This window comes from Prinia subflava (assembly GCF_021018805.1).
Source record: "Prinia subflava isolate CZ2003 ecotype Zambia chromosome W unlocalized genomic scaffold, Cam_Psub_1.2 scaffold_50_NEW, whole genome shotgun sequence".
Taxonomy (NCBI): domain Eukaryota; kingdom Metazoa; phylum Chordata; class Aves; order Passeriformes; family Cisticolidae; genus Prinia; species Prinia subflava.
The window spans coordinates 181,167-208,417 of NW_026960617.1; the positions used below are offsets into that span (position 1 = coordinate 181,167).

General features: G+C 39.2%; 1 protein-coding gene across 5 annotated transcripts in view; it reads right to left on the minus strand.

Annotated features, from left to right (window-relative positions):
• The window catches only part of LOC134565270 (nipped-B-like protein), a 176,912-nt gene that overhangs the window by 117,607 nt on the left and 32,054 nt on the right, over window positions 1-27,251 (minus strand). For 4 of the 5 annotated variants that reach the window (XM_063424781.1, XM_063424779.1, XM_063424783.1 and 1 more), the window contains exons 2-7: window positions 17,337-17,480; window positions 15,553-15,718; window positions 14,330-14,460; window positions 7,751-7,850; window positions 6,690-6,841; window positions 5,430-5,590 (exon numbers count right to left, since the gene is read on the minus strand). In XM_063424781.1, coding sequence (XP_063280851.1) covers window positions 5,430-5,590; window positions 6,690-6,841; window positions 7,751-7,850; window positions 14,330-14,460; window positions 15,553-15,718; window positions 17,337-17,400 — 774 coding nt within the window. In that variant the 5' untranslated portion in view covers window positions 17,401-17,480. Of the gene's footprint in view, window positions 1-5,429; window positions 5,591-6,689; window positions 6,842-7,750; window positions 7,851-14,329; window positions 14,461-15,552; window positions 15,719-17,336; window positions 18,714-27,251 lie in introns of those variants that run through there. The other variant, XM_063424780.1, reaches the window with a different exon arrangement.

Genomic DNA, 27,251 nt, shown 5'->3' on the forward strand with positions numbered 1-27,251 from the left:
CTAAAACCCACCAAAATACTGGGGGGAACAAAAGCTTAGTAACTTTTTTGGACATATTTTTTATAACAGGAGAAGTCCGCTACCCAAGGATTGCCAAGGACAAAGGCAAAGACGTCTTTTATTAAATTATCTAAACTAACTAACTAGGTAGATAACCTTTCAGGTACACACATTCCATTGCTGAAAATTTGTCAGCTACTGTAGAAGTCCTCATTTACTGTTTCCTAGATCAGAACATCAAATGGTGAAATGTAAGTACAAACCTTTATTCTGGGCATGTTCTCATGTGCACTTACAGCCCAGAAAGCCAACTGCAGCCTGGGCTGCATCAAAAGCAGTGTAACCCAGCAGGTCAAGGGAAGCGATTCTGTCCCTCTGCTCTAGTGAGACACCACCTGCAGTGCTGCTTCCAGCTCTGGAGTACCTAGCATAGGAAGGACATGGACCTGCTGAAGCAAGTCCAGAATAGGCCACCAAGATGATTAGAGAGATGAAGCACCTCTGCTATGAGGAAAGGCTGAGAGGATTAGGACTCTTCAGTCTGGAGAAGAGAAAGCTCCAGGGAGACCTTAGAGCAGCCTTCCAATATCTGAAGGGAGCCTGCAACAAAGCCAGAGAGGAACTCTTTATCGGGGAGTATAGCAATAGGAAAAGGAGTAATGACTTTAAGCTGAAAGAGGGTAGGTCTAGATTAGATGTTAGGAAGGAAGTCTTCCCTGTGAGTGTGGTGAGGCCCTGGGACAAGTTGGCCAGAGAAGCTGTGGCTGACCCATTCCTGGAACTGTTCAAGGCCAGGTTGGATGGGGCTTGGAACAACTTGGTCTAGTGGATGGAAGGTATCCCTGTCCATAGCAGGGGGTTGGAACACAATAGTCTTCAAGGTCCCTTTCAACTCAAGCCATTCTGTGATTCTCAGGTTTCTCAAAAAATGGTCCTTTACTTGAGTATAAGCACAGTGAGCCTCAAGTATATGCCTGCTGATTTAGTAGATTCAAATATTGCAAATACACAATATCCTGCAGACATTCATAACTTTTAAAGAACAAAATCCTAAAGCTAAGAAAAAAGATAAACAAAGTTTTAGATTTTATGATTTGATAATCCTTGTTCATAACTATCTCTGCCAATGGTAACACTGCTTTTTAAAAAGGTGCAACATTATGATAACCTTGATTGTTCATATATAAATGCAAAACTTGAATTACTTCAACTTGTTCCAACTGTTTTCTGCAGGATGGCTACTAAAATCAGTTTTTAAAGGTATACTTAGTTTTTACGCTTGGGCTTTTTCCCATTAAACTGACCAATGATGGTATGCTTTATGTTTTCATAGTCAGTCAGTTTTGAATGAGTTTCATAGAATTGTTATGGTTGGAAAATATCTTTAAGATCATCAAGTCCAACCAATAACGCAGCACCATTATGTTGACCATTAAACTATGTCCCCAAGTGCTACATCCACACATTTTTTGAACACTTCCAAGGATGGTGACTCAACCACTGCCCTGGGCAGCCTGTTCCAATGCTTGACAACTCTTTCCATGAAGAAATTTTCCCTAATATCCAATCTAAACCACCCCTGGCACAACTTGAGGCCATTTCCTCTTGTCCTCCAGAAGAACTCAAATCCCACCTGGCTCCACCTTCCTTTCACGCAGCTGTAAAGAGTGAGAAGGTCCCCCCTGAGCCTCCTTTTCTCCAGGCTGAGCCCCCTCAGCTCCCTCAGCACATTCTGGTACTCCAGACCCCTCCCCAGCTCCATTGCCCTTCTGTGGACTCACTCCAGCACTTCAATGTCTTTCTTGCAGTGAGGGGCCCAGAACTGGACACAGCACTCGAGCTGTGGCCTCACCAGTGCCAAGTACAGAGGGACAATCAATCACTGCCCTGGTCCTGCTGGTCACACCATTTCTGATCCAAGCCAGGATGCCATTGGCCTTCTTGCCCACCTGGGCACATGCTGGGTCATGTTCAGCTGCTGTCGTTCAGCACCGCCAGGTCCTTTTCCTTGTGGGCAGTTTTCCAGCCGCTCTGCCCCAGCCTAGAGCTGTATGGGGTTCTTGTGACCCAAGGGCAGGACATGGCACTTGGCCTTGTTGAACCTCACAATTCGCCTTGTCCCATTGCTCCAGCCTATCCAGATCCCTCTGCAGAGCCTTCATATCCTCCAGCAGATCAGTGCTCCCACCCAACTTGGTACCCTCTGTGAACTTACTGAAGGTGCACTTGATCCCCTTGTCCAGGTCATCCATTAAGATGTTAAACAGGACTGGCCCCCATACTGAGCCCTGGGGAACCCCAGTAGTGACTGGCTGTCAACTGGATATGACTCCATTCCCCATCACTCTCTGGGCCTGGCCATCCAGAGAGTTTTTTACCCACCGAATAGAGCACCCATGGGCTGCCAGCTTTTCCAGGAGAATGCTGTGGGAAACAGTGTCAAAAAGGCTTTATTGAAGTGAAGCTAGACACATCCACAGCCTTTCCCTCACCACTAGGTGGGCCACCTTGTTGTAGAAGAAGATTAGGTTGGTCAAGCAGGACCTGCCTTTCCTAAACCCCTGCTGGCTGGGCCTCATGCCCTGGTTGTCCTGCATGTATTGCAGGATGGCATTCAAGATGATCTGTTCCATGACCTTCCCTGGCACCATGGTCAGACTGACAGGTCTGAGTTCCCTGAATCCTCCTTCCAACCATTCTTACAGGTGGATGTCACATTTACAAATTTCCAGTCGCCTGGGACCTCCCCAGTTGACCAGCACTGCTGGGAAATGATTGGAAGTGTCTTGGTGAGATCCTCCACCAGCTCCCTCAGTACCCTTGGGTGACTCCTTTTCAGCCCCATTGACGTGAGGGGGTCTAAGTAGCATACCAATCCTTTTCCTCATCCTTTGTCAGTATGTTTACCTCCACATCAAGTACAGGATGGAGATTCTCCTCAGCCCTCCTTTTGTTGCTGATGTATTGGTAGAACCACTTTTTATTGTCTTTTACAGCAGTAGCCAGATGAAGTTCTAGCCGGGCTTTGTCCCTTCGAATTTTCTCCCTGCATGACCTCGCAACATACTTGTATTCCTCCTGAGCTGCCTGCCTCTTTTTCCAGAGGTGATGCACTCTCTTGTTCTCCCGAGTTCTATTCAGAGCTCTCTGTTCGGCCAGGCCGGTCTTACCTGCTGGCTTGTCTTTCGGCACATGGGGACAGCCTGCTCCTGCTCCTTTCAGATTTCTTTCTTGAAGCGCATCCAGCTTTCCTGGAGCCCTTTGCCCTTCAGGACTGCCTCCCAAGTGACTGTCTCAACCAGGCTCCCTAACAGGCCAGTCTGCCCTCTGGAAGTCCGAGGTGGCAGTTCTGCTGACCCTCCTGCTTACTTCTCTGAGAACAGAAAACTATCATTTCATGATCACTGTGCCCAAGATGGCCTCCAATTATCACATCCCATACCAGCCCTTCTCTGTTCACAAACAGCAGGTCCAGTGGGACAGCTCCCCTGGTTTGCTCACTCATCAGCTGTGTCAATTCTTCCACACACTCCAGATACCTCCTGGACTGTTTCCTCTGCTGTGCTGTATTTCCAGCAGAGATCTGGTAAGTTGAAGTCTCCCACGAGAACAAGAACCAGCAATCATAAGACTTCTCCCAGCTACTTATATAACATTTTGTCGTCTTCTTCATCATGGCTGGGTGGTCTATAAGAGACTCCCATCAGGAGATCTGCCCTGTTGGCCTTTCCCTTGATTCTTACCCATAAACACTCAACCCCATGAGTACCATCATCAAGCTCCAGACAATCCAAACACTCCCTAACATACGAGAAGTATCTAAAGGCTCTCCTTCCTTGCTGATCCCTTATAAAGAGTTTATAGCCGTCCATTGCAGCATTTCAGTCATACAAGTCATCCCATCATGTCTCTGTGATTGCAACAATGTCATAGTTTCCCTACTGCACCATGGCTTCCAGTTCCTCCTGTTTGTTGCCCATGCTGCATGCATTGGTGTAGATGCACTTCAGTTGCATTTGCTGATGTACAAAACTGGGGGAGTGGCTGATACACCCAAAGGCCGTGCTGCCATTCAGGGGGACCTTGATAGGCTGGAGAAATGGGTGGAGAGAAGCCTAATGAGGTTCAACAAAGGCAAGTGTAGGGTCCTGCACCTGGGGAGGAATAACCCCAAGTACCAGCACAGGTTGGGGGTGACCAACTAGAGAGGTAGTAGTTGGGGGATATATGTTCATTTAATGCCAAGAACAGCTTCTTATTTTGAAGAATTTGCATTGCTGAAGCAGAGACTGAGAAAAAAACCTGATGAGATTGTGTATTATTTTAGATTCCTTCATTAAAAAACTCTCTTGTTTAAGATATTACTTCTTAGCTAATATTTTTCATCAGCATAATTCTTTCATTTAAAAAGAGAAGACTAATAAAACTAATAACTCTCTTGGAGTTCCAGTGTACTAATTCCTATAAGGAATTTAGGTAGCCTGATGTTATCAATACACTTGTTGAGTGCAACAGTTGTTTGCTTCCACAAGCTAATTTAGGAAGACAAGAGTTGCCCCTAGTTTACATAAGGTAAATTAAATACATCTTAAAAAAAGGTAAAAAAAGGCCCGCTTGTCACCAGGTTTTGATCAAGTCTTGTAACTGTTGTAGGCATCACTAAGACCACACACTCCAAAGAACTAAAATAAAAAAAATAAAAATGAAACTTAAGTGCTGTCCCCTTAACAAGTGTTAAGAGACTGCGTGCCAAACTTGTAAAGAGTCACAACATGCTTCATCCACAGGATGAGATGCTCATTAAGAAAGTGAAGAAGTTGAAAACACCATGGGAGAAAATTGCTGATTTTCTTTCATTTATATTCAATACTTCAACAAGAATTTCTCCCACGTGAACTAAAGTCACTGGGAAAACATATTATAAATAAACCAGGCCATAAAAGCACATAACAGACCTGTAAGAAAAAATGTTAAAAGGATTTTTTGCCTTTGACAACATTACTATATTACTGAATAGATTATGCAATTGTCTCACCTAATTGACAGGGGAATCTTCAGAAAGACTCGTTAACTATAAACCTATTTAGAATTTAGTATTGTTTACATCAATGTATTGATACAATAATTGCAGAGACTCTACCATCTCTTTATAACAAACTCACATGAGTAAGACTTTTTACTTTTCATACTTTCATCAGAATCAGTGTTACAAACTGTTCCAAAGTACAGAGATCTAGAAAAATCTCAAAACTTGCACATTAAAATTGCACAGTTGAGTGCATACATCTGAAACTGAAATATATTTTCAGTGGTTTTATTCATCAACAGCATCCTCATAAAATATCTGACTTTTAAGGCAGCTAAACACATACTTGCTTTATCATAGTAAATATTTGTTTTATCATCATAAACTGATCTAGGTAACATACATCACTACTTATCCTGTGCACCATCTGTAGATAGTCTTCATTTGAGCCATGTCTAGAATTATCAGCATGATGATTAGTTGAATTTCCAGACAATTGACTTGAAATTTTATTTTCATGGAGATTCCTCATCCCAGCTGTGACAATGGGACTGGATACTGAAGCTGAAATACAGAAAAATAAAAATAACTATACCAATATATTCACACAATTGTTAACTCTAAAATATCTCAGAAAAGGCCATAATATTAATGAGTTGGATGCAAGAGGCCTAGGATTGGAACAAGAATCCCAACTTTCTTTACTGAATCCTTTTTCCAAAAATACCTTGAATAAAATTAATATCTAAGTTTTGAATTTTCAAGAGACTCTTAAACCTAAATTCCAAGTACAGATTAGCCACGCTTCACTCCACATCTATCCTAATTACAGTCAGCATCATACTCAGGTTATAAAAAACTTTCTTTTCCTCTATATAATATGCATTCGCTACCTTTAGTAACTTTAGTAACCTCCAAGGTTAGTAACTTCCATGAGACATATAACATTACATACAGAATAGCTAGATAAATTCTAAGCACACTGCTAAACTTTAGGAACAGATGATTTAAGAGTCTAACAAGAATTCTACTCCCAAGAAAGGATAATGCCTAGATACTTAACAGTGTTCATGTTGTTCAAGATTGTTTTTAGAAAAGGGAAGAACAAAGAAATCCATTCATTCTGAAGGTCATCTTTGCCAGTTACTGCATACCTTGAGTATAATTCTAGCCAACTTAGCCTAGCCTACAATGCAAAGGTTTGGTAAGGTTAAATAAGCTGGCAGCAAAACTTACATTACACTGGCAAAAATTAATTTTTCACCAATACAGATAAACAATTGCCATAGCTAACAAATAAAAAATTTGGTTTTTTTTTTTTTATTTCTCTATTGTCATGTGTATGTGACAACTATGCAAAATCAGTGTACAGTGTACATAGAGGAGAAGCATTAATGCCAAGGTCACTGGTTTAATCCCTATATGGGCCATTCACTTAAGAGTTGGACTCAATGATCCTTCCGGGATTTTTTTGAAATAAAATAAATACTACCACTGTACAGCCAGGAAAGTAAAGCTTAAGCATATCCAAAAAATTCCCTACCAACTCCAAGATTTGCATTAAGCATGTGACTCCTTCAAAGAAATTAAAGAGCTCTGAAACACACATATGAAGGTAAAGCTGACATGAGATAGGAGAATAAAATAAATATCAAAGACTTACCTTGCTGCATCTGAGGATGTGGTGTATAACTTGGAGGATGTGAATATGGCATGTATCCTGCAGGACTTTGAGGAGCATATGGACTAGGCACTGGACTGTTCTGTTGTGCCAAAAACCTGTTACCAGAGCTTGTTTGTGGTGGCACAAACCGGCTAAAAAATAAAATGAAAAAGGTTGAAAAAGTTGGAAAAGGAAATTTATACAAATTTCTTATTTCTTTTAGAAGACTGAGGGAGCTGGGGGTGTTTAGTCTGGAGAAAAGGAGGCTCAGGGGACACTATTGTTGAAAGGAGGTAACAAATGACAGGACAAGAGGAAATGGCCTCAAGTTATTCCAGGGGAGGTATAGATTATATATAAGGAAAAAATTCTTTACCAAAAGGTTTGACAGGCACTGGCACAGGCTGCCCAGGGAAGTGATTAAGTCACCAACCTGGAGGTGTGTACATCCGTCACTTAGGGACATGGTTTAGTAGTGGACCTGACAGTGTTAGGCTAACGGTTGGACTTGATAATCTTAGAGGTCTTTTCGTACATGCTACTTGATGACATTCAAAGTTTGAAAAAGAACCAGAAAGATGATGAGAAAGCTGATGGAAGACTGGCCAAATTACTGGGCCTATCCTCCTCTGAGCAGCCTTTTGTATAACTTACAGCAGTATTCCATGTTTTTACAAGCCTTCTTTCCCACCCTTCTATCACACTGGTAATGTTATACATGCTGGAACACATAGTCTCTCCTGTCCTCCTGCCACAGGTAGAGAATAGCTGTAGGGGTGACAGGAGGCAGGGGTATTATTTTAGCAGGAAAGAAAGTTTGCCAAAATTATGTGAGGGAGGGACAGCAGGGAATCCTGACTAATCAGAATACAAAGATTATTCACTAGCAAAAAGATGTTGCTTTGTCAGCTGAAGAAACTCACCCTGCTGTCAGACAAATGCAAAATATATCCTGACACTGATCACCTTTCATTCACATACTTGCAACAAGAACTGACTGTCACTGTAGATAGAATTTGCAGTTTGCTGCCCATCCCACCCCATTTAAAAGAGAATATTACCTGGAAGGGCTATGTGAGATAGTGGTTTGTTGATAATTAGAAGATGCAGGACTACCTCTCATGGAATTCTGAGAAATATTAAACTGCGACATCATCATCCCTATTAAGAAGATAGCAGCATTACTTTACATGCATTTCCTTTTTAATCAATGAAGTCTCTCATTTCATAAATTATTATATACAAAGAGTTTATAAACTTTACAAACATTGACATCTTCTACCTACAACTGTTAGAAAACATTTTAAAAAGACTGATTTCATGTAAGATGTCCATTTTACACCATGACATAAAAAGAATGTTCCCTAAAGGAGTATTAATTCAATAATAGATATCAATGGCAGTTCCCTCCTCTGTTCCTTAGCCAAAAACCTGCCAGTAAAAAGTAACATTTTATGACAGGCCATATACTCCACACCCCAGACTTGTGTGTGGAGTACTCAATGTGCCAATAAGATTTGGAAATTTCACAAGTCAGAAGAACACAGAAAACTTATCTCCGATTTTTAGATCAAGTACAACAAACAATCACCTTGGACTGAATGGTGCAAGATATTCTCCCTGCTCCCCTAATGCCCTAGTGGTTCCTTTCTATCCAGGGACAACAGCTTTCTATTCCACTTTGACCACATTTAAAAGGAATGTTATCAAAGAAGGTGCTGAAATATTTTCAGTTGCAAAGAACCACCAATATCCCATCGGTAGTCTCCAACAGCCTGTAGATTCCCACAATCATGCTTTGAAAGTTCAGGAGTTGTACTAGATGGCAAGCCACAAGTAGCAATAGGCCTGGAACTAACTTGCATCTTTTTTAGGAAGAATTTAAATGAATCTTTTTTGTTTTCTCTCTTCCATACAGATATAAAGAATTTTTAACCACCACATAACACTGGAAGTCGGAATGGTACAGGTACACAAGAACTTATATGACTTTTAACCAGGTGATTTTAATAATAGAATTGAATGTCGTGCAGCTAAAACAGCATCAGAATTCACATACACGCTGCAGCTTGGGAAGCCACAGCAAGTGATCCAAAGCCATGGGTAAAAGCACATCAGTAATGCAAATATTTAAACCTAAGTTTAGATAGCTGGCTGACTAAGCCAGAGTGCTTGGGAGTCATCAGCCTTTGCATTACTATCACTGATTTCAATTACTGCAATATTCACACAAGCAAAGCTAGTTTCATAAATCCTGCCTGTCATCTTCTTTTCCCCTCTCCCCAACAAGGAAGTGATGGAATAATCCCCCAGGAATTAAGCCATTACTACCTCCTGGTAGGTATGAAGTTCTGCATTCCAAGTATATTAGCCCAGACAAACTAGCCCAGAGCAGGAGTGAAATTCTCATATTGTGCTGAAAAATAAATAAATAAAAAAATAAGAGACCTCCATACTTTAGTATAGAGGACATTTCATTGTCCAGAGTAACAGAAGTGGACTCCTCAACTCCTGCAAAATTTGATTAAATGAACACTGGTTGCCTTGCACAGAGGCAAGTGAGGAGGAAATTCCAGAGGTGTTGGAGGCAGCATCTGGCATGCTCACTGCCCACTCACCTTTCACAGCCACTCTCACCACAGCTAGGTAGTAGTTAGTAAAACTACTAACCTTTAACATGCATGTACAGAAAGCTGACAGAATGTGCCAGTATGGGTATGAACTATGCAGAAGTTTCATTTTATGCACTTTTAAAATACTTGAAAAATATATCTCTTTTCTCCTCCATATATTTAAAACATGCTTTTGGTTTAAAAAAGTATGACAGAAAATATAAAAAGTAATACATTTTAATGCCATTTAAAAACCCCTAAAACTTATTCTGTGACAGGCAGTTCTCACCACTTTATCTCTGTTACGGGACACAATCTAGATAACTTTTAAAAAAAACAACCAAACAAAACACTCAAAGTCCCCAGTGCCCATCCCCCTTCCCTCACCCCACTAAAACCCCCCTAAACAACAACAACAAACAACCAAACAAAAAAAACCCTCACCACAACAGTGTCTCTAAAGTTTTCAGACAGATAACAAGTCTGTCTAGTAATGATGTAATGAGGAAGGAGTAAAAATAAGCCCAAACATTTAGCCTAAAAAGGAGTTGAAATTAGTCTGTGGTCATTAACACTAAAATATCTTCTTGTACATTTTTTACATTGTTGTTCATATCACTAAGCAGCAGATTTATGGTTCCACTGTGCATTTCCATACCTTTAAATACTTAAGATTTTCTTTTAAATGCAACTTAAATTTTGATTGTTGGTAATGCTCAGTTTTGAGAAAACATCATCCTAGTAATAACATTCACACAATCACAGGATATGGGTCAGGTTAGGAGGGATCACAGTGGGTCATGTGGTCCCACCTCCCTGTTCAAACAGTCATCCCAGAGCACACAGCACAGGATTGTGTCCAGATGGGTCTGGAATATCCCCTGCGAGGGAGACTCTACACCCTCTCTGTGCAATCTGTTCCAGTGCTCGGTCACTGCCCAGAGAAGTTCTTCCTCAAGTTCAGGTGGAACCTCCTGGGCCTTAGTTTCCACCCGTTCCTCTTGTCCCATTGCTGGGCCCCACTGAGCTGAGCCTGGTCCATTCTCTGACCCTTCCCTGCAGACACTGACAGACATGGATAAGGTCCCCTCTCAGCCATCTCCTCTCAAGGTGAACAGTTCCAGCTCCCTCAGCCTTTCCTCATAAGAGAGATGTTCCAGTCCCTTAATCATCCTCCTCATAGCCTCTGCTGGACCCACTCCAGGAGCTCCATGTCTCTCCTGTCCTGAGGAGCTCAGAACTGGACACAGCATTGCAGGTGAGGAGAGGGGCAGGATCACCTCCCTGACCTGCTGGCAATGATCTTCCTAATGCATCCCAGGATTCCGTTGGCCTTCTTCGTCACAAGGGCACACACTTGTCCACCAGGAGCCCCAGGTCACCCCCAGCCTGTACTGGTGCCTGGGGTTGTTCTTCCCCAGGCGCAGGACCCTGCCTTTGCTTTTGTAGAATTTCAGACAGTTCTTCTCTCCTAACTCCAACCTGTTGCGATCCTTCTGAAGGGCTGCACAGCACTTGGTGGTATTGGCCAGCTTTGTATCCTTAATATATACTCCCAGTCTTGAATGTAATTTTTTTGGCTCAGCAAAAAAGGGATGTGAGTAAATGCATTTTAGCATTCCTACTGCCAAAGAATATAAAAACACAGCTCAAGACCACAGAAAAAGTCTTGTATGATTAAACTGTATTACAGCATCATGCATGCTTAAGCAAGGATTGCTCATCAACAGGCAATTTTTCACTTAAATATTCATTCTTATTGAAAGCATATGTCTACAAAGTTTTTCCTTTTTACAGGCACATGTGCATTTTAATTCTTCTATAGATGAAAAAAAATCAAAGCAACTGATACTTACGGAAAGATGCATAAGATTTTAATCCTCAAAAATGCACAAGTAAATAGTTTAAAGTGAATTTTAAGTCCTTTCTGCATCCTAAGCTATGCTATGAAGACTAACCTATTGCAATATGGTATTTTAGCTGGTCTTCTAGCAGATATTTGCTGAAAGACAAAGCCAAAGTGTTGAGAAGAGACAAAGATATGAAAACCAAAATGAAATAATAGCCTAATTTTAAATAAATAATTATGATAGCACACAGAACTTTCTCTGTCATTTGATTAAAAAGGTCTAAAATGAAATTAACATGTTGTCTCTTGTACTGATGCTGCACAGTGATGTGACAGTCTGTTCAGACAACCTAGTAATAGAAAACAGTCTGAAAAATCAAATTAAAAATCTTATCTGTATGAACCCTGTTTCAACAATGGGACTATTATCAAAAGACATGGAATAAAGGTTTGAACACTGCTGCTACTTTATCTGAAACAAAATATGCCAGCAACTGGGGAGAGGGGGTGGGGGGGGGGAACGTGGTGCACCCAGGATACAAAACAAGTATTCAGATAATACATCTTTCTTGCACTATTTGTAAATCATAACTAAAAACAATTCTTGCTCTAAACTTAGTGTTGAGCTACAAATCAATATGACTGTGGAAAAAAAATCAGCACAGAATTCTGCTTGTGCTTTATCTTATATTCACATGTATTCAACACATAATATTTAGGTTTCTGAAGAGGCCTTTTTTTCCTGACAAATTGTACTGAACCAAGAATTTTATTCCACATTTAATGCAATTCTTTAGCCAGGTGGTCCTTCTGTTCTTGCATTAGAAAAGAAGGCTAGAAGAAACAAATTTAAATGCAGTTTGTCCATACTAATGCTGGAACTGACGCTCAAGGGATCATGGTACAGAGGCCCAACCCAGAAAGAGTAAATAGACATGGGGTTCCAGTGCCTTCTTTCCTTCTCAGTTCTGGGCATTACAAATACTGGATCACAGTACCCAGCATTGACTTCACCACATGCTGTACTCAACAGAAGGCAAAAGGACAATATTCAGAAAGAAGACAGTAAGGAAAACAGAAGAGATTAATTTGAAATACTAGAAAAGAACATAAATTTCATTCTTATGGCTGGCAAAATGCATGATATAAGATCTCTACCAAACTCTCAAGTGCTCTATAAATCATGACTTCACAAAGATTACAAAATATGTTCAGAAAGCAAAAGAAAGCCCAACCTTTGCTGCCAGAACAAATCAGTATACCTTCCTTTGGCCTTGGAGATCTGAATGGGTTGTACTAACAGCTAACATGGCTGCCATATTTGCCTGCATCTAGCTTAAAGATCCTCCTGTTTCCAGGTAAGAGTATGGCCTTTTTCCACAGAAAATAAAGTCACACTTCACTTAGCTTTTCCAAGCATTCGCTACAGGGCTTTCTTCCTCTCAAAATGCTTTGTGTACAGGTATACTTTTCTCCTCTTCCCCCTTTCTTTCAATGTTTCCAATTTCACACTTACATTGCAATGTTCGCACTGGTACAAGTATTCAGAATTATGTAAAATAAAATTAAATATTCAAGGAAGATTTAAAGTCTGATCTCCTTTGGTTCTCTGAAAGCACTTAGTTAACTTTATTAAAATAGCATCAACTATTTGTTTAAGTTTTATGTTTAATCGTTTTTTAATTCTGTACTAGTACCTCCCTTCAAGCATAGGCAAAAGCACATTTACTAAAGATAGGTGGGTTTATTTCAGTAAGGATTATTCTTAATCTATTGAATCAAGCAGCAAAAGTGTTTCCCCCTCTAAACCACAGAATTAGCAAAAATTAGAAAGAAACTAACTTGCTTTATCTTCTTTCTTTCAAAAGCCTCTGCTGGAACAAATAATTTCATAAATAATGCCTCCCTTTTGCACTGGAAAAGAATTATTTTACTCTACAAAACTGGTGGGAAAATGTGTGTTATCAACATTATTCTCATACTGGATCAAAAAATCACACCACTGTACCAGCTATTAAGAAAAAATTGAACTCTATCCAAACCAAAACCAGGACAAGTGTATGTTCTTTGTGGAACCACTATGCAAAAACTGTCAGGACAGTCACAACTCTTCCAGCAGCTGGAAAAATTATACTCTGCAACAGCTACCTCCAAACCCAGAACCTAGAGACTCTTTTCATAGTTAGAATTTGAGGATATATGTATCATAGACCTACTAAATATTTAGCACTGCCTTTCACATTTTCATCCCTGGAAATTTCTGCATTCTTTCAAGGAACATTATGTGTTCCGTCCTTAGCAAGTTCTTTTCAAATGTATTGCTTTTTACTCACTAGCCTAGGTGAATGAACTTAATAATTGAATTTTATTATTTTTCCCCCTCCAAAAACACCCTAACACTTTCTATTCCCTGTGGATTCCAGTAACACTTCTATTTACATCTCTACAATGCTAGTGAAACTTTATCCTCACATTGTGAAAACTCTGAAAATCCCTTTACTCATTTCATAGTTTAGCATTTAAAGAAAATATTTCAGGTGCAAATGAAGAAGTCTCCAGATCTACAAGTAGAATCTGTCTGATTAATCCTGTGCTTGGTCTCTCTCCATCTCCATCTTTGCTATCCAGCAGTATATCTCACTAAACCTCAGAAAAGAATTAGCTATCAAAACAGTAAAATCTGTAGGGCATCACAAATTGCTGAGAAGAGGAATGGCAAGGAGGAGATGTTACATATGGTTAATTCAAACTTATTCTTTACCTCAGAGCTATTAAAAACTACTATTACAATGATATACTTTAATTGTACAGATTTTTAATATAGAACAAGGCATCTTTTCCTGACTTCAATTTACTACAGCAAATAAATAAACCTACCTATAAAGAAATTTTAAAAAAATACTTTCAAATAAAACTCAATCACTCATCCTAGAAATTAAACTTTGTAGAGAAATTCAACATTATTTTTTACAAAAACATCTAGAAGAGTATATTTCTGTGCTTATTCTAATACAATCACTCTTAGAGGATGTCATGACACATAGCTTTATATCATTATCAAATACAAGATAAGGCATAAATATCACAGTTGTGCTCCCTACATATTTGTGGTTAGTATCAGCCCCCTAAACCTACAGAACAACATAAAACTCAATCAATAATCAATCAAAAATCCTTACCGCTTTGAACCCCATATCTGTTTTGCATGCTTTTCTCCCTGAAAACATTAGGATTCCTTGCCAAGACAGCCTGCAGCAAGACTGGTATATCTCCCTCAGGATCATCACTGCCAAGGTTATCTTTTAATTCTCTGGAATTGTAGAAGTAAACAAATAAAGAGGCAAATGTATTTTCAAATTATAAGAAACCATGAGTCAAGTAAAAAACCCAAACAATCAAAACCAATCAAAACCAAATCAAACAACAGCATTTTACTGTTAAAATACAGAAAAAAACCCCCACCAAAGCTGCACTGCACCACTGTTCTCTAAATCTACTTTTTTCCTGTCATGCTAAAGGAATGGCAGAAAAGGTATTCCTACTAGTCTTCAAAATTATTTTGTTAATAAGCACTTATGTATACATGGCTGTCAGTTTCAGACTATTATAACATTTCCTATGTCCATTTCTGTATTGTGATCTCCATAAAAGAATAATGTTTTGTCATAACATCCAGAAAGTAATATTGTAGAAGTGAAAATAAGATATGCATAAATGCATAACATTCACATCGCAGCCCAACACTTTGAAAATCTTTTATTTTAGAAGGGGAAATTGGCATATCTTTGACATGACAGGACTCCCTTTGAACCTTCAAAAAGTTTCTGTAAATGCATCCATATTTTCACTTTTTCTTTGCATTGATGACTTTGAAGAGCTACTTTCATTTGATCAAAATAATAGATTGGAACACGTAGGAAAAAGATAATGCTGTCCACATAAGACAATTCAAAGAACATCAGCGAAAAATGAAAAAACCAAAATACTTGCTGGTTCAATTATTAAATATTTAAAGTTCAATATCTAATCAGAACTGACATAGATCTTGCATGGGTGTATCAAAAAACTATCTTTTTGTGTACTACTGGGTATAAAATTTGTCAGTGTACATAACTAACAAAAGTGGAACACAAATGACTTTTGCACAATCAATACCACAAAGTTTGCATTCCTAACTAGTAAGAATGGAACAAGCAGCATAGCTATTAAAAATAAGAGCTGTTGGACAATTACTAGCATTCTGATGGAAACAATTGATTCGTATACAGCAGTAATCTGCTAAGCTAGCCTAATAAAAAACCCTGCATGTTCTAATTTTCAGATACTAACACCCTTCTAACTTCAGTTCAGTTTAAAGTAATAAGGATGGTGATCTGATATAGTCGAAGTTCAAAATACATACATGTGATCTGTTGACACCTGATTGAGACTGTGGATGAGCTGTGAAACCAAGTTTTCATCCCTGCAAGCCAGAAGGCAGTTCACCTCTTCAGCTATCCGTCCATTGAAAAGCAGGCTTTTTGTTGTGGTAGCAGGTAAAGGTGATGGAAGAGGCAGCTGGTTCAAAACTGTTCTCAGAAAATAGAAAGGAGTTCAGAATCATTTCATGAAACAAGACCATACAAAGACAGACACCTTCTTACTCCCTCATGTGATTAAGAAAGAAAATCTGACAACTACATTACTTGCACTAATTACCTTGAATGTGCCTTGAAACTTGGAAAAATTAGCCTACTCTACTGCCTCTACTCATCAAGTCCTCCATGTGTTTAGGGCAACAGGACTTGTCAATTCCAGTACCGTCTTTTCACACAGAGAGAAATAAGGTGAAGCAGTGACATGCCTTTCTCTTTCATGCACTCCTGACTTCCTGAACATCAGAGAAATATGACAGAAAAAGAAGCAAAGCACACCTAACACAAGGGCTAATCCCACCAAAGGTAATTCAGTGTTTTAAGGAACTCTTGCACCAGGAGTCTGGCCAGTGACTTATATCAGTTAAGTATTTTGACTTGAGAACCATACCTGCAAATAATTAGTGCTGGAAAACTGTCCATAGCCCAGAAACTTATGATTTGCATCCTGATGGCCCGTTATTATACACACATAATGGTACATATATACACATATAAATACATAAACAGCATCTTCCATTTTAATAATTCAGAATATCAGAAAGACATGAAGTGGTTTCCCCCCCCCCCCCCCCCCGAATACATTTGCTTTTTTTTTACTATAGGCAATTAAATTCAATTGCTGGGTATATACTTTCAGTGTCCCTTGAAAAGTCTTCAAATTTCAACAGCATAATAATAAAACAAGAGCTCAGAATAAGCACTTGGATCACTGAGTCCAGTTATCCTCAGACAGACATCCGAACTATAAGCTCTTGCTTACACTTTATAAAAAAAGATGCATCTTTGTCTCAATTTCTCTTATTGGAATGGCTGTTTTAGGACTTGATTATAGTAATGATAAATGTCCTCTAAGTTTCCACTAGAAATTTATTTTTGGTCAGATTATAACCATTTGGTTTTGTGCAAGCATCAGCTTTTAATGTAAATAGTTTTCTTTCCTTGCATTTTGCCTTCCTGACATATTTAAAAACAGTATGCACACCTCATCTACTCACAGCCAAGAAACAAGCCTCATAGGTTCAGCTGCTTATTTCCATTCTAGCAGCCACTCTTTGCACTTATTAATTAGAGCAACTTTTTTGTACTTTGTCCAAAACGAAGGAACTAGGTTTCAAGTATATTCAGAACATTCCACAACTCTCTATCTGAACATCAGGCTAATCATCTCTCTCGCTCTCTCCAGTGAAGATGGTGATATGTATGTTTTAGAGAAGTATTTCATCATTTATGTTTTCCTTTATTTGTGGGGTTCCCAGATATGTTACCGAATGATATTCCAAACAACTAATTCCTAATTTTTTGGTTTGGGTTTACTTAAAGGCGCTTTTTTTTAACCTACATGTTTCAATTAGCATATTTTGTTTGAATATATTTTTAAAATTCTAGCAAGGACAAGAAATATTTTAATACCAAATCTGATTTTGAACAGATTTACTTTTAAGAACTTTAAAAATAAAACTATTTTTAGTATTTTGAAAATGCAGGTATATTTTTTTGTGAAAAGGTAGAAGGGAACATAGCAAAGACAAAAAAAAAAAAGAGTACTTACGGTCTGTAAGACTAGCAATCCCTGCAAGAGTAGTGATGGGAACATGAGGCATATCCCCATTCATCCTGAAGTTCTGGGATGGTAGCGACTACACAGATATTTTAGTTCAGGTGCCAGCTATCATTACTTCCCATCTCCCAAGCACTAAAAAAAACCAAAACAAAACAAAAACAAACAAACAAACAAACAAAACCAAAACACAAAAACACACACACAAAAAAAACAAACAAAAAAACCACAAAACCAAATTAAACTCTCAGTTTACTTAAAATAATTTTAAATTCAATAACATAAATGAAACATAGACCATAATCTCAGATGCACAGTAAGCAAATTTTGTCAAAAGTGGGTAGAACAATGTAGAATTTAAATATCAAATGGCATTAAGCAATTAAAATGCAAGCTTCTGGTTTCAGAAGCAGAGTCCATCATCAAAAAAGATGCAACATAAGGCAATCAAAAGACAATTTGCTCAAGTTATACAATACCAATGCAAATATTGGCAACAAAACTTTTTTTGGGTCATAATGCAGTGGACAGCACTTAATCCATAATCAGTTTAAGCAATTAGTTACTATATTCACTTCCCAGTTTTGGAGGAGATATTTTTCATATAAGAAGTTAGCAAAAACAAAAGGAATAATTTACAGGTGCAAATGTCAAACAGTAAGCAAAGTGACAAATACAAAATCTTAGTATATTTTTGTCATGGTTTAACCCCAGCCAGCATTTAAGTGCCATGCAGCTGCTCATTCCCACCACCCATCCACCCCAGGTGGGATGGGGAAGAGAATCAGAAAAAGGCAAAAACCCATGGGATAAGAACAGTTTAATAATTTAAATAAAGTAAAATATACTACTACTGCTGCTAATTGTAATGAAAAGGGAGATAAAAAAGAGAGAGGAATAAAACCCAAGAGAAACAAGTGATGCGCAATACAATTGCTCACAACCCACTGACCAATGCCCAGCCCATTCCCGAGCAGTGATTGGCCTCTCCCAGCCAACTCCCCATTTATATACTGAGCATGACATTTTATATTGTGGAATATCCCTTTGGCCAGTTCAGGTCAGCTGTCCCAGACATGCTCCCTCCTGGCTTCTTGTGCAACTCCTCCCTGGCAGAGCCTGAGACACTGAAAAGCCCTTGTCTTAGGGTAAGCACTGCTCAGCAACAACCAAAACATCAGTGTGTTATCAGCATTATTCTGTACTGACTCCAAAACACAGTGCTGTGCCAGCTACTGAAAAGAAATAAACACTGTTCCAGCTGAAACCAGGACAATTTAAAAAATAGTAGTATTTCAAAATTTATCGGAAAATATATTTTTAATATTAAACACTCCCTGGTCAAACTATTACCAGGAACTGTTTCACCCCCTCCACAGAAAGAAAAGGTTTAGTCACCACTGAACTAGTTTACTTCCTGTAAAACAGCATAGTTTATATTCAACTACTGGAAAGGAATTTGTTCATCTAGATTTTACTCACTATAAAGATCCCAATTGTAAGGAAGTCCACACTATTTAAAACAAACAAAAGAACAACAACAACAAAAAAATCCCACCACCACCAACCCTTCCCAAAAAAGATCATCACAATAATTTGAACTGCATTTCCAAAACAATAAAAAATTACAAATAGCACACATTACAATCCACTGTTGTTATACTAATGGAATGAAAAAAATTGAGCATGATATTTTCTGAAGAGAAAATAAATTAAAGGAACTTGTTGTATATACATTTACCTATAAGAGACAGGCTCCTGTGTTAATTCATGAAATAGTAAGACTTCTGTCAGCATTTATGTTGTTTACTTAAGATTCTGAAATAGCGATTTGTTTATACTTACTTTACAAGTCAAGAGTTTTGCAAATTACATATACAGTACATATAAACTAAAATATCACTGGTATTTCCTCAATAATCTTTATTTCATTCTTTCTTATGCCACACCAATGACAACACAATACCACTGCTAATACGTATGTACAGATTCCAAGCAAAACAAAGAAATATTTTTCCAGCACAAAATTTTCATGAACTAGTGAAGTTAACTTTTCAGTGTTTCCCTATCTACACACAACTAAATTCTTTTGGGTAGGAGTGAGGGTGGTGTGGTGTGACAAAGGACAACACAACCAATACACAAAAAATTGCCACCCAACACTGAGTTAACTCCTTTGCGGCACCTGCCACAGGCTCATTCCCACCACTAATTTACATTTGTTTGTTAAAAATATAATACATTACAGGTGCAGAAATCTAGTTGAGGAAACTGCTGCAAATAGATATATTCTGTGTCAGTTGCTGTGTTTGGTTTATTTTAATCCAGGAGAAAACAGCCTTCAAACACACAGAGCAGTTTCAAATGCTACTTGATACTGAAGCTTCTTTACCTGAAATGAATACCAGTATACAAAGAATTTCAGTTGTTTCTTAGTTCCATAAATAAGCAATTCTTAAAGGAAAAAAAAAAAGGACCTAACTTTTACCACAAAGACTCTGCAACAGCAAATGCACAAGAGCTAACAACACTTTTAGAACTTAAGTTTTCATTTAAAGATAAGTTAAGGAATACCTTTCATACATAAGTTGTACATAGAAGAAAAAGACCATGTCAAATAAACTCTCCTCTCCTGACTTTACCTGCATCAAAACTGATTAAGGTCACATAACTATTCAGTATTATTGGAAATCCCATATGTAACAGACAAGGGGGGGGAGAGAGGGGAGGGAATTTGTTTACTTTCCCTTTCTGCTCACCTTGGAAAGCTGTAAACCAGAGACAGTCACTAATAATGCAAGTTCTTTCCTGGTATTACTGCTACAGTAATTATACAGATATTAAATGGAAAAAAAAAATCCCTCCAAAAATAGACAAATTAGATATCTTCTCCACAGATACATAAGAAACATGAACTGGCAAGATCCAGATCCAAGAGTGGAACAAGTGCAAACAGCTAGCTAGGATGGTCAGGGAAAGAGTAAGTTTTCCAAGGAGAGTAAAAGGGGCTGGTTTGTTTAGCTAACAAAACAAAGGTCAAGAGGGGATGTGGTTGCTCTGCCTAGGGCAATCAAAGAAGGTTACAAAGGAAGAATGCTCAAAATATTGAGCAGTTAGGGAAGAAAATTGACAGCTCAAGACATGTTCTTTCACACAAAATATCAAAATATCATGCAACAATTCAGGGCTTGACAAGCCAGACAAGTCAAACCATACAAGTTTTGTTGTGTTTTGGTTTTTCATTCTCAACTGTAACGAGTCATTTATCAATATTTAGAAACTTTTGTATAATCAACTTTGTGCAGTAGCTACTACCAGTAGTAGTGCAGCATTTCTACCTCTAGACTGAAAAAAATAAATGTTATTTTATGTCTTGGGGATAGTTTTAATCTCACATCCTTTTGTTGCTGTTGTTTTTGTTTTGTGGTTTTGTGTCCAGAATGGTCACTGACCCCCCACCCCCCCAGCTCTGGGAGTATAGTGATGGGTGAGAGGCAACCTGGAATCCTGTGAGGGTTGGGGACCAGGGGCTGCTGCTTCCTTCTAGTGGGGTGATCGTCTTGGCGGCCATGCGGTGCCTCTGACTGGATATCCTGTTGCCCTGTGGTTTTTGCCTGTTTCTTTTTTTTTTCCCCTTTTCCTTTGGCACTGTCACTGGGGCTTGCCAGCTTGCTTCTCTGCTCCTCTGCTTTCTTAGGAGCCCAGAGCCAATGCAAGCCCTGCCTGCCGGGCTGCTCCCTCTGTGCAGTGGCCCAACCCCGGGACCAGCCACAGCCAGTGAGCTATCCAAGGGAGCGATCCCCCGCTCAGTTCCACTGTTTTCTGCTGCTGCTTCAGGGCTTTTTGCTACACTTTAACGCGACACCCCATACCCGCCCAGACACCCCACGGCTTCTGACATGGCTCTGGAGTTTTTGCTACACTTTGTTTGCCACCATGGGTGTGCTCGCCTCTGTTGTTCCAGCCTGCTGCTCTGAGGTTTCCTGCTGCAGTCCATTCAGCTTCCCAAATGGCACTGAGAGCAGCTGCTTTGCATGACTGTGCAAAGGAAAGCCTCTTCTCTCTCTCTCCCACCGGCTGAGCCGCCATTAAGCATGTGGAGAGGAGGCTGAACTCGCACCATAGTGCCCCCTGCAGCCACAGGGAGAATCATCGCACCTGCCCTGCCTGGCTGGGAGTCAACAGCACCCCTGCCGGCTGTGGCCATAACCACCAACAGGGAAGTGCTTGACAGCTGAGAGAAGGCTGTTGTTGGGACTTTTTTTGCTTGTTGTTGCTGCCGTTGTTATTTCTCTTGTTATACATATACATACCAGTAAAGAACTGTTATTCCTTTTCCCATATCTTTGCCTGAAAGCCCTGTAATTTCAAAGTTATAATAATTTGGAGAGAAGGGAGTCATATTTTCCATTCCAAGGGAGGTTCCCGCCTTCCTTGGCAGACACCTGTCCTTTAAACCAGGACACCTTAATATTAGCTGAATTAAGGAAATCAAAGAACTGTTGCATTGAAAAGCTTTTGAACAACGCATCATTGTTGCAGTTCAAACAGAGAAGTAGAAACCAAATTTACATATATGCAAAGACAGACTTGCATATTCAGTATATACATATAATCTTGCTGCTTTATAAGAGAAAACAGATATTGTAAAAGACATGCCAGGGAGGAGGAAACTACAGTGTGCAAAGGAAGATATACAAAGAACCCCTTTGAGAAAGGGAAACAGTGAAAGGGCAGCAAATATTGAGAATAATGTATGAAAACCTATCATCATAATGTAATATACAATAAAAAAAAAGTGAAACCAAGATAGCAAGGGCAATAATATTGAAAAATTTTATGCTACAGGTAATAACTACACATTTAAAGCACTACTTCTGTATGTTATCTTCTTCCCTTTTTGTTGTCAATTATATATATTCTCATTTACTGCAAATTAACATTCCAAAGAAAATTCCTAGTGAAATGTTAAATTTTAAATGCTGTTCATTGGTTGAGGTTTTTTAAAGTGTATTGTTGTTTAACCCAACTAAGCACCATGAAGCCATTCCCTCACTCTCCCATTCCCCAGTGGGATGGAGGAGAGAATCTGAAAAAAGGTAAAACTTATGGGTTGAGATAAAGCGTATTGGGTCTGGCTAAACTGTAGTTCAGCTTTGCATTGGTAACTAGAAAGGTGTTGAGAACACACCAGAGTTTTGGCTTCTGCTGAGCAGCACTGGCATAGCATCAATGCTGTCCCTCCAACATCCCCCCCCCCCCCCCCCCAGCTCAGATAGAAAAGCTAAGGGAAGGAGGAAGGAAGGGCATTCGTTATTCTACAGTGTTTGCCTTCTGGAGCAACCACTATGTGTGCTGAAGCCCAGCTTCCTGGGAAGTGGCTGAACAACACTCAGTGATGGGAAGTAGAGAATAAAATATTTTGTCCTTTTTTCCCTTTGCTTGCACACAGGACCTTTGCTGTTGCTTTAGTAAACTGCCTTATCTTGACCTACAAGGGGTTTTTTTACATCTTATTTTCTCTCCTCTTTTCCTCTTGGTTGAAATGCATTCTTGTTCCCTCAATAAAAACACCAGTTCTTCCATGGCTTAGCTACATACATTCACGAGAACATTGGAAAACAAAATAAAGGGAAAAATCTGTTTATGTGCAGTAATACACAGGCTCAGTAGTAAGGGAAAGATAAGTAACACCTCAGGATATAGAAATTTAGTATTTACATTTCAATGTTTCATTCCCCATACTCTAGAGTATTCTTTAACTTATATCTTTAGATTTAAAAAGTAACTTTTTAGTGGGTTGACCTTGGCTACCTTAGATGACTAACCTAATATATTTCTGAGAAAAAATAGAGATAAAATTAGATGGATACAAATTAAATTTTAAAGAACTGCTAAAATATCAAATAGCTTTCTTTTTCTAAAACATTGTTTTAAATAGGACATGTTAAAGACAGTTCTGGTTTATGTAGTTTATATTATGAAATCTTTAGTTAGGATGAAACTACTTTAAGAAATTGTTTTAATTTCTTATATTTTGAATAGCATTGTACTGCTATAATCACAGCACTGTGCTCAAAGTTGATTTCTGCAGCTGCACAAAGTAAACCAATACAACTCATTTATTTGCTACTTGATAATTTAGGTGAGCAGTGAACTCTTCTTTTAAAACAGCAAACATGCTATTATAAATTTAAGAAGCCTTGCCTCAACCAGTTTTAAGCTTCCACATTTTGCAATAAACTACTACTCTTATTAGTTATTACATGAAGCTCATCTAGTTACCAGTTCATACTGGCCTTTAAAAAAATTTAAAACCCCCATGCTTAAAGAATGAGAGAGGCAGAAAAAGAATGAATTATTATCCTCTCATTCTCATTTAACTAAGATGCCATGATTGAGTACATCAGACAGATTTAGGTACAAGAGGGCAAATTTCTGGTTTCTATACCAGAGCTACAGTTAGATACAATGACAGTACTTTTGCTACAAGTTTCCTGAATGAAATGCTTTTTAAAATACTTTTAAAAAGTACTAAGGAAGGAGATAGGGTTGCCAAAACAGTCTAACACTTAAATTACATAGAAAAAAGAAGCATACACAATCACAATATAAAGCATTTTAACACTAATTCAATCTCAAAAAAAGTCGGTATTGGAAGTGAGCAGTAATCAGTCATTGATGCAGCTGCTTAAGGTTAAAATAGTAATGCAAGAAACCTGATATGAAGCTAACTTGAACAACCAAAAAGGAGGGCAGCATGTGAGGGTAGGCAGAGAGAAAGGGGGGGGAGTTTATCAGAAATTGAGTAGATTCATTATTACTGATAAAATCCCATTAAACACATCAGCATTTATAAAACCAGAAAGTTTATGGCATATACAGAATAGTTTCACCTACAATACTGGCTGCAAAAAATTAAGTTCGAGAAGAGAAATACAGAAATCCCAGAAGCACAAAAAATGAAATTCAGTGTACTAGTGAAATTAATGTTTAGTTCAAAAGGTGATCAGCCAACAGACTGAATAATGCTGACAAAGCAAGTGAAAAAAAGTTTGAGATAAAAGTTATTTAGCATAACTTCTAAATCAGTATTAGCATAATATTTTTTCCTAAAGCTATTCCAATAGTAGCTGCTCAGATCACTACAACTACTGTAACAAAATAAATTTTAGTGAAAAGTACTGTACTGAGCCAAGTGAGAGTTGCTTCTGAATATAAAGCAATCTTTAGAAAAAAATTTTAGAGCAAACAGCTTCTTCCTCTGTGCCTATTGTCACATGGATTTGGCCTCTGCTGTTCTATTTGATAACAATGACACTGATGCCTCTGCTGCCTATGTGCTAGTAGTGGCAGTGATACCACAGTAAATGGCAAAAGAAGCCACAATAAAGGTGGTGGAAGCCTACAAAAACTGAGGTCTGTGGAGTCAAGGAAAGATGCCCTCTAACACAGGTGTGCACCCACAGTTTCTACAAGGGTAGACTAACATAAAGCATAATTGTGCTTTGTACCTGTAATAACCCTTCCCTGAGGAGGTGAGGAATTGGCACAAGTAAACAACAACAAACAAAACCAAACCAGACTAAGCCATGTGCAGAGAGCAGATACCTATAGGTAGTATGCAGCTTCCCTGACCTATACTACAATAATGTCTAGCAGGAAATGTTTACTTTTCTTGCTACCTTGAGTACAAAGGGTGAAAATTCATTAGAACATAGTTTCCTGAAAAGAATGAACAGCATTATCTTTTTCTATTAAAGCCATATCCTTCTTGTAAGCACAGGAAGCTTTTTGTTTTTAATTTTATTTTATATAAAAATTAAAAAACACTTATAAACAATGTTTTCCACTTTAAAATAGCATCTCAAATATTTAATTCAGATGCCTTAGCACTAAGAACTCTTTAAAATGAGGCTATATCACATCTTTCATACACAAATAAATCAGTTATGCATCAAGAAAAAGCCTATTCACTAAGGCAACACAACCTGTCTCAAAAATTTGCAGAAAACTGTTGTAGTTTAAATTTTAGGGGGCTCCCGGGGAGGGTCCCCCGGGAGACCCCCGGGTCCTTGGGTCGTGGGGTTCCCATGCTGGCAGGCAAAGAGACTTCAGATGCCGGTGGGGTGCTGATGAGATGAGGGTTTATTCAGAGCCTCACTCCAGGCAGGGAGCATGGTCCTGCGGGAGTGGGGGAAGGGAAGGGGAGAGGGGGAAGGGAGGAGAGGGAAGGGGAGCATCAGGAGGCCTCCAGGGGAAGAGGGTGAGACCTCTTGCCTTAGCATTCTTAACACCGAGGTTCAAAGGGGCACGGTAAGATTCTCCAGCCAATGAGGTTACAGATAACTTGATACTGCAGGGAGGTTACAGACTTGGAATAAACCATACATTTTCTAGGGGTGAGCCAGAGCAAACCATTTCCATAAAATGCAATCCCACAGAAAACAAAATTATATTTACAAAATATTGTGATGATCAGCAAGTGTATATTATTTCAGGCAAAGAAGAAAATGCAAATCTCAGAATTACTGATTTTCAGGGAAACTGCCCAATGCCTCATTGAAGCTATACCAAAAAAAACCCAAAAAAACCCACTGTTCTATGGGAAAGTGTATTTCCTGCTATTTCATTAGAGAACTAATGCAAAACAGAATCTGTTTTAGGAGCCTTACTGTTGAGACAGCTCAGTTGTTACCTTAAAACATGGGGATTAAATTTAAGCGAATGGAAAGAAATCTTGCACCTGGTTTCAAAATAAGATACTACTGGCTCCTTCTCATTAAAAAAGAGGTACCAGATCAAGTTCAACTGATAAGGTAGCATAATCTAAACCAACAATTGGTATGTTTCAAAAACTTAGGCTATATAAAATACACATTATTTTTGCAGTTATGTTCACCAGTTCTGCAAAAGAAAGCAGCTAAAACTGTCAAGGAGAATCCAGTTATTCAGGGAATTTATTACTGCTCCTTTACATCTTTTTAAACAATAAGTATCTTCTTTTTGAGCCTTTCAACATCAAAGATTCTGACACTACTGAGAGCTACTGAGTTATTTTTATTATGCAGAAGTAAATGTTATGAACGAATTCTCAATGGGTATGAGTGCTCCAAAGGCTACCCCTGTTGCTGCTGTGGCCCTGGGATGTGGTGGGGTTATGTCTCCAGAACACCAGCCGCCGGGCAGCCAAAGCCACGCCGTGCGGCCCTGAGGGGCGCAGCCACTGCTGGCGGGAACAACGGCCAGGCTCTGAAGAGAGCAAATGGGGAGCACTGGAACCCTGGTGTTTCCCAGGGACAGGTAAACCCCCTAACCCCTTGTCGGGGGGGGGGGGGGGGGGGTGACATCCCTGTCCGGAGCACCATAGCAAGACAGCCACCCCATCCCCACAGAGAAGAATGCTGAGCACCTACATTCCTGAATTAGCATATTAAAAGTTACTAGTTACATGATTGCTCAGAATGCAAACCCCCCCCTCCCCCTTCCATGGAAATTCATGCTGTCACCCAGCCTCTAAGAAAAATGGGTTTTTGCAGGGAACCCCATAGCTGGGGTGATGCTCCTGTCCCTAGGGAGCCGCTGGCCCCCCTCCCGGCTAGGCGAGATGTAGCCCTGCAGGAGATGACAAAAAAAGCACTGACACCCCAGCAAATTTAGGGAAGCTGCCCTGCCAGTGTGGCATTCTCCTACATCATTAGAATGTGAAAAAGAGCAGCTACTGTCTAAATGGCCCTGTTATTGTTTTGCTGTGACTACCTTTTTTGGCAGGAATGTGGCAGGAATGCCCTCTCTGCCTGAAAGAGCAGCAACCAGGAAGGATGCATATGCAAATAAAACTGACCCTGTGAATCTTGGGAGGGTTCTTTGAGAGGAAAAGCACCCCCGGATGGAGAGCTGGACCTA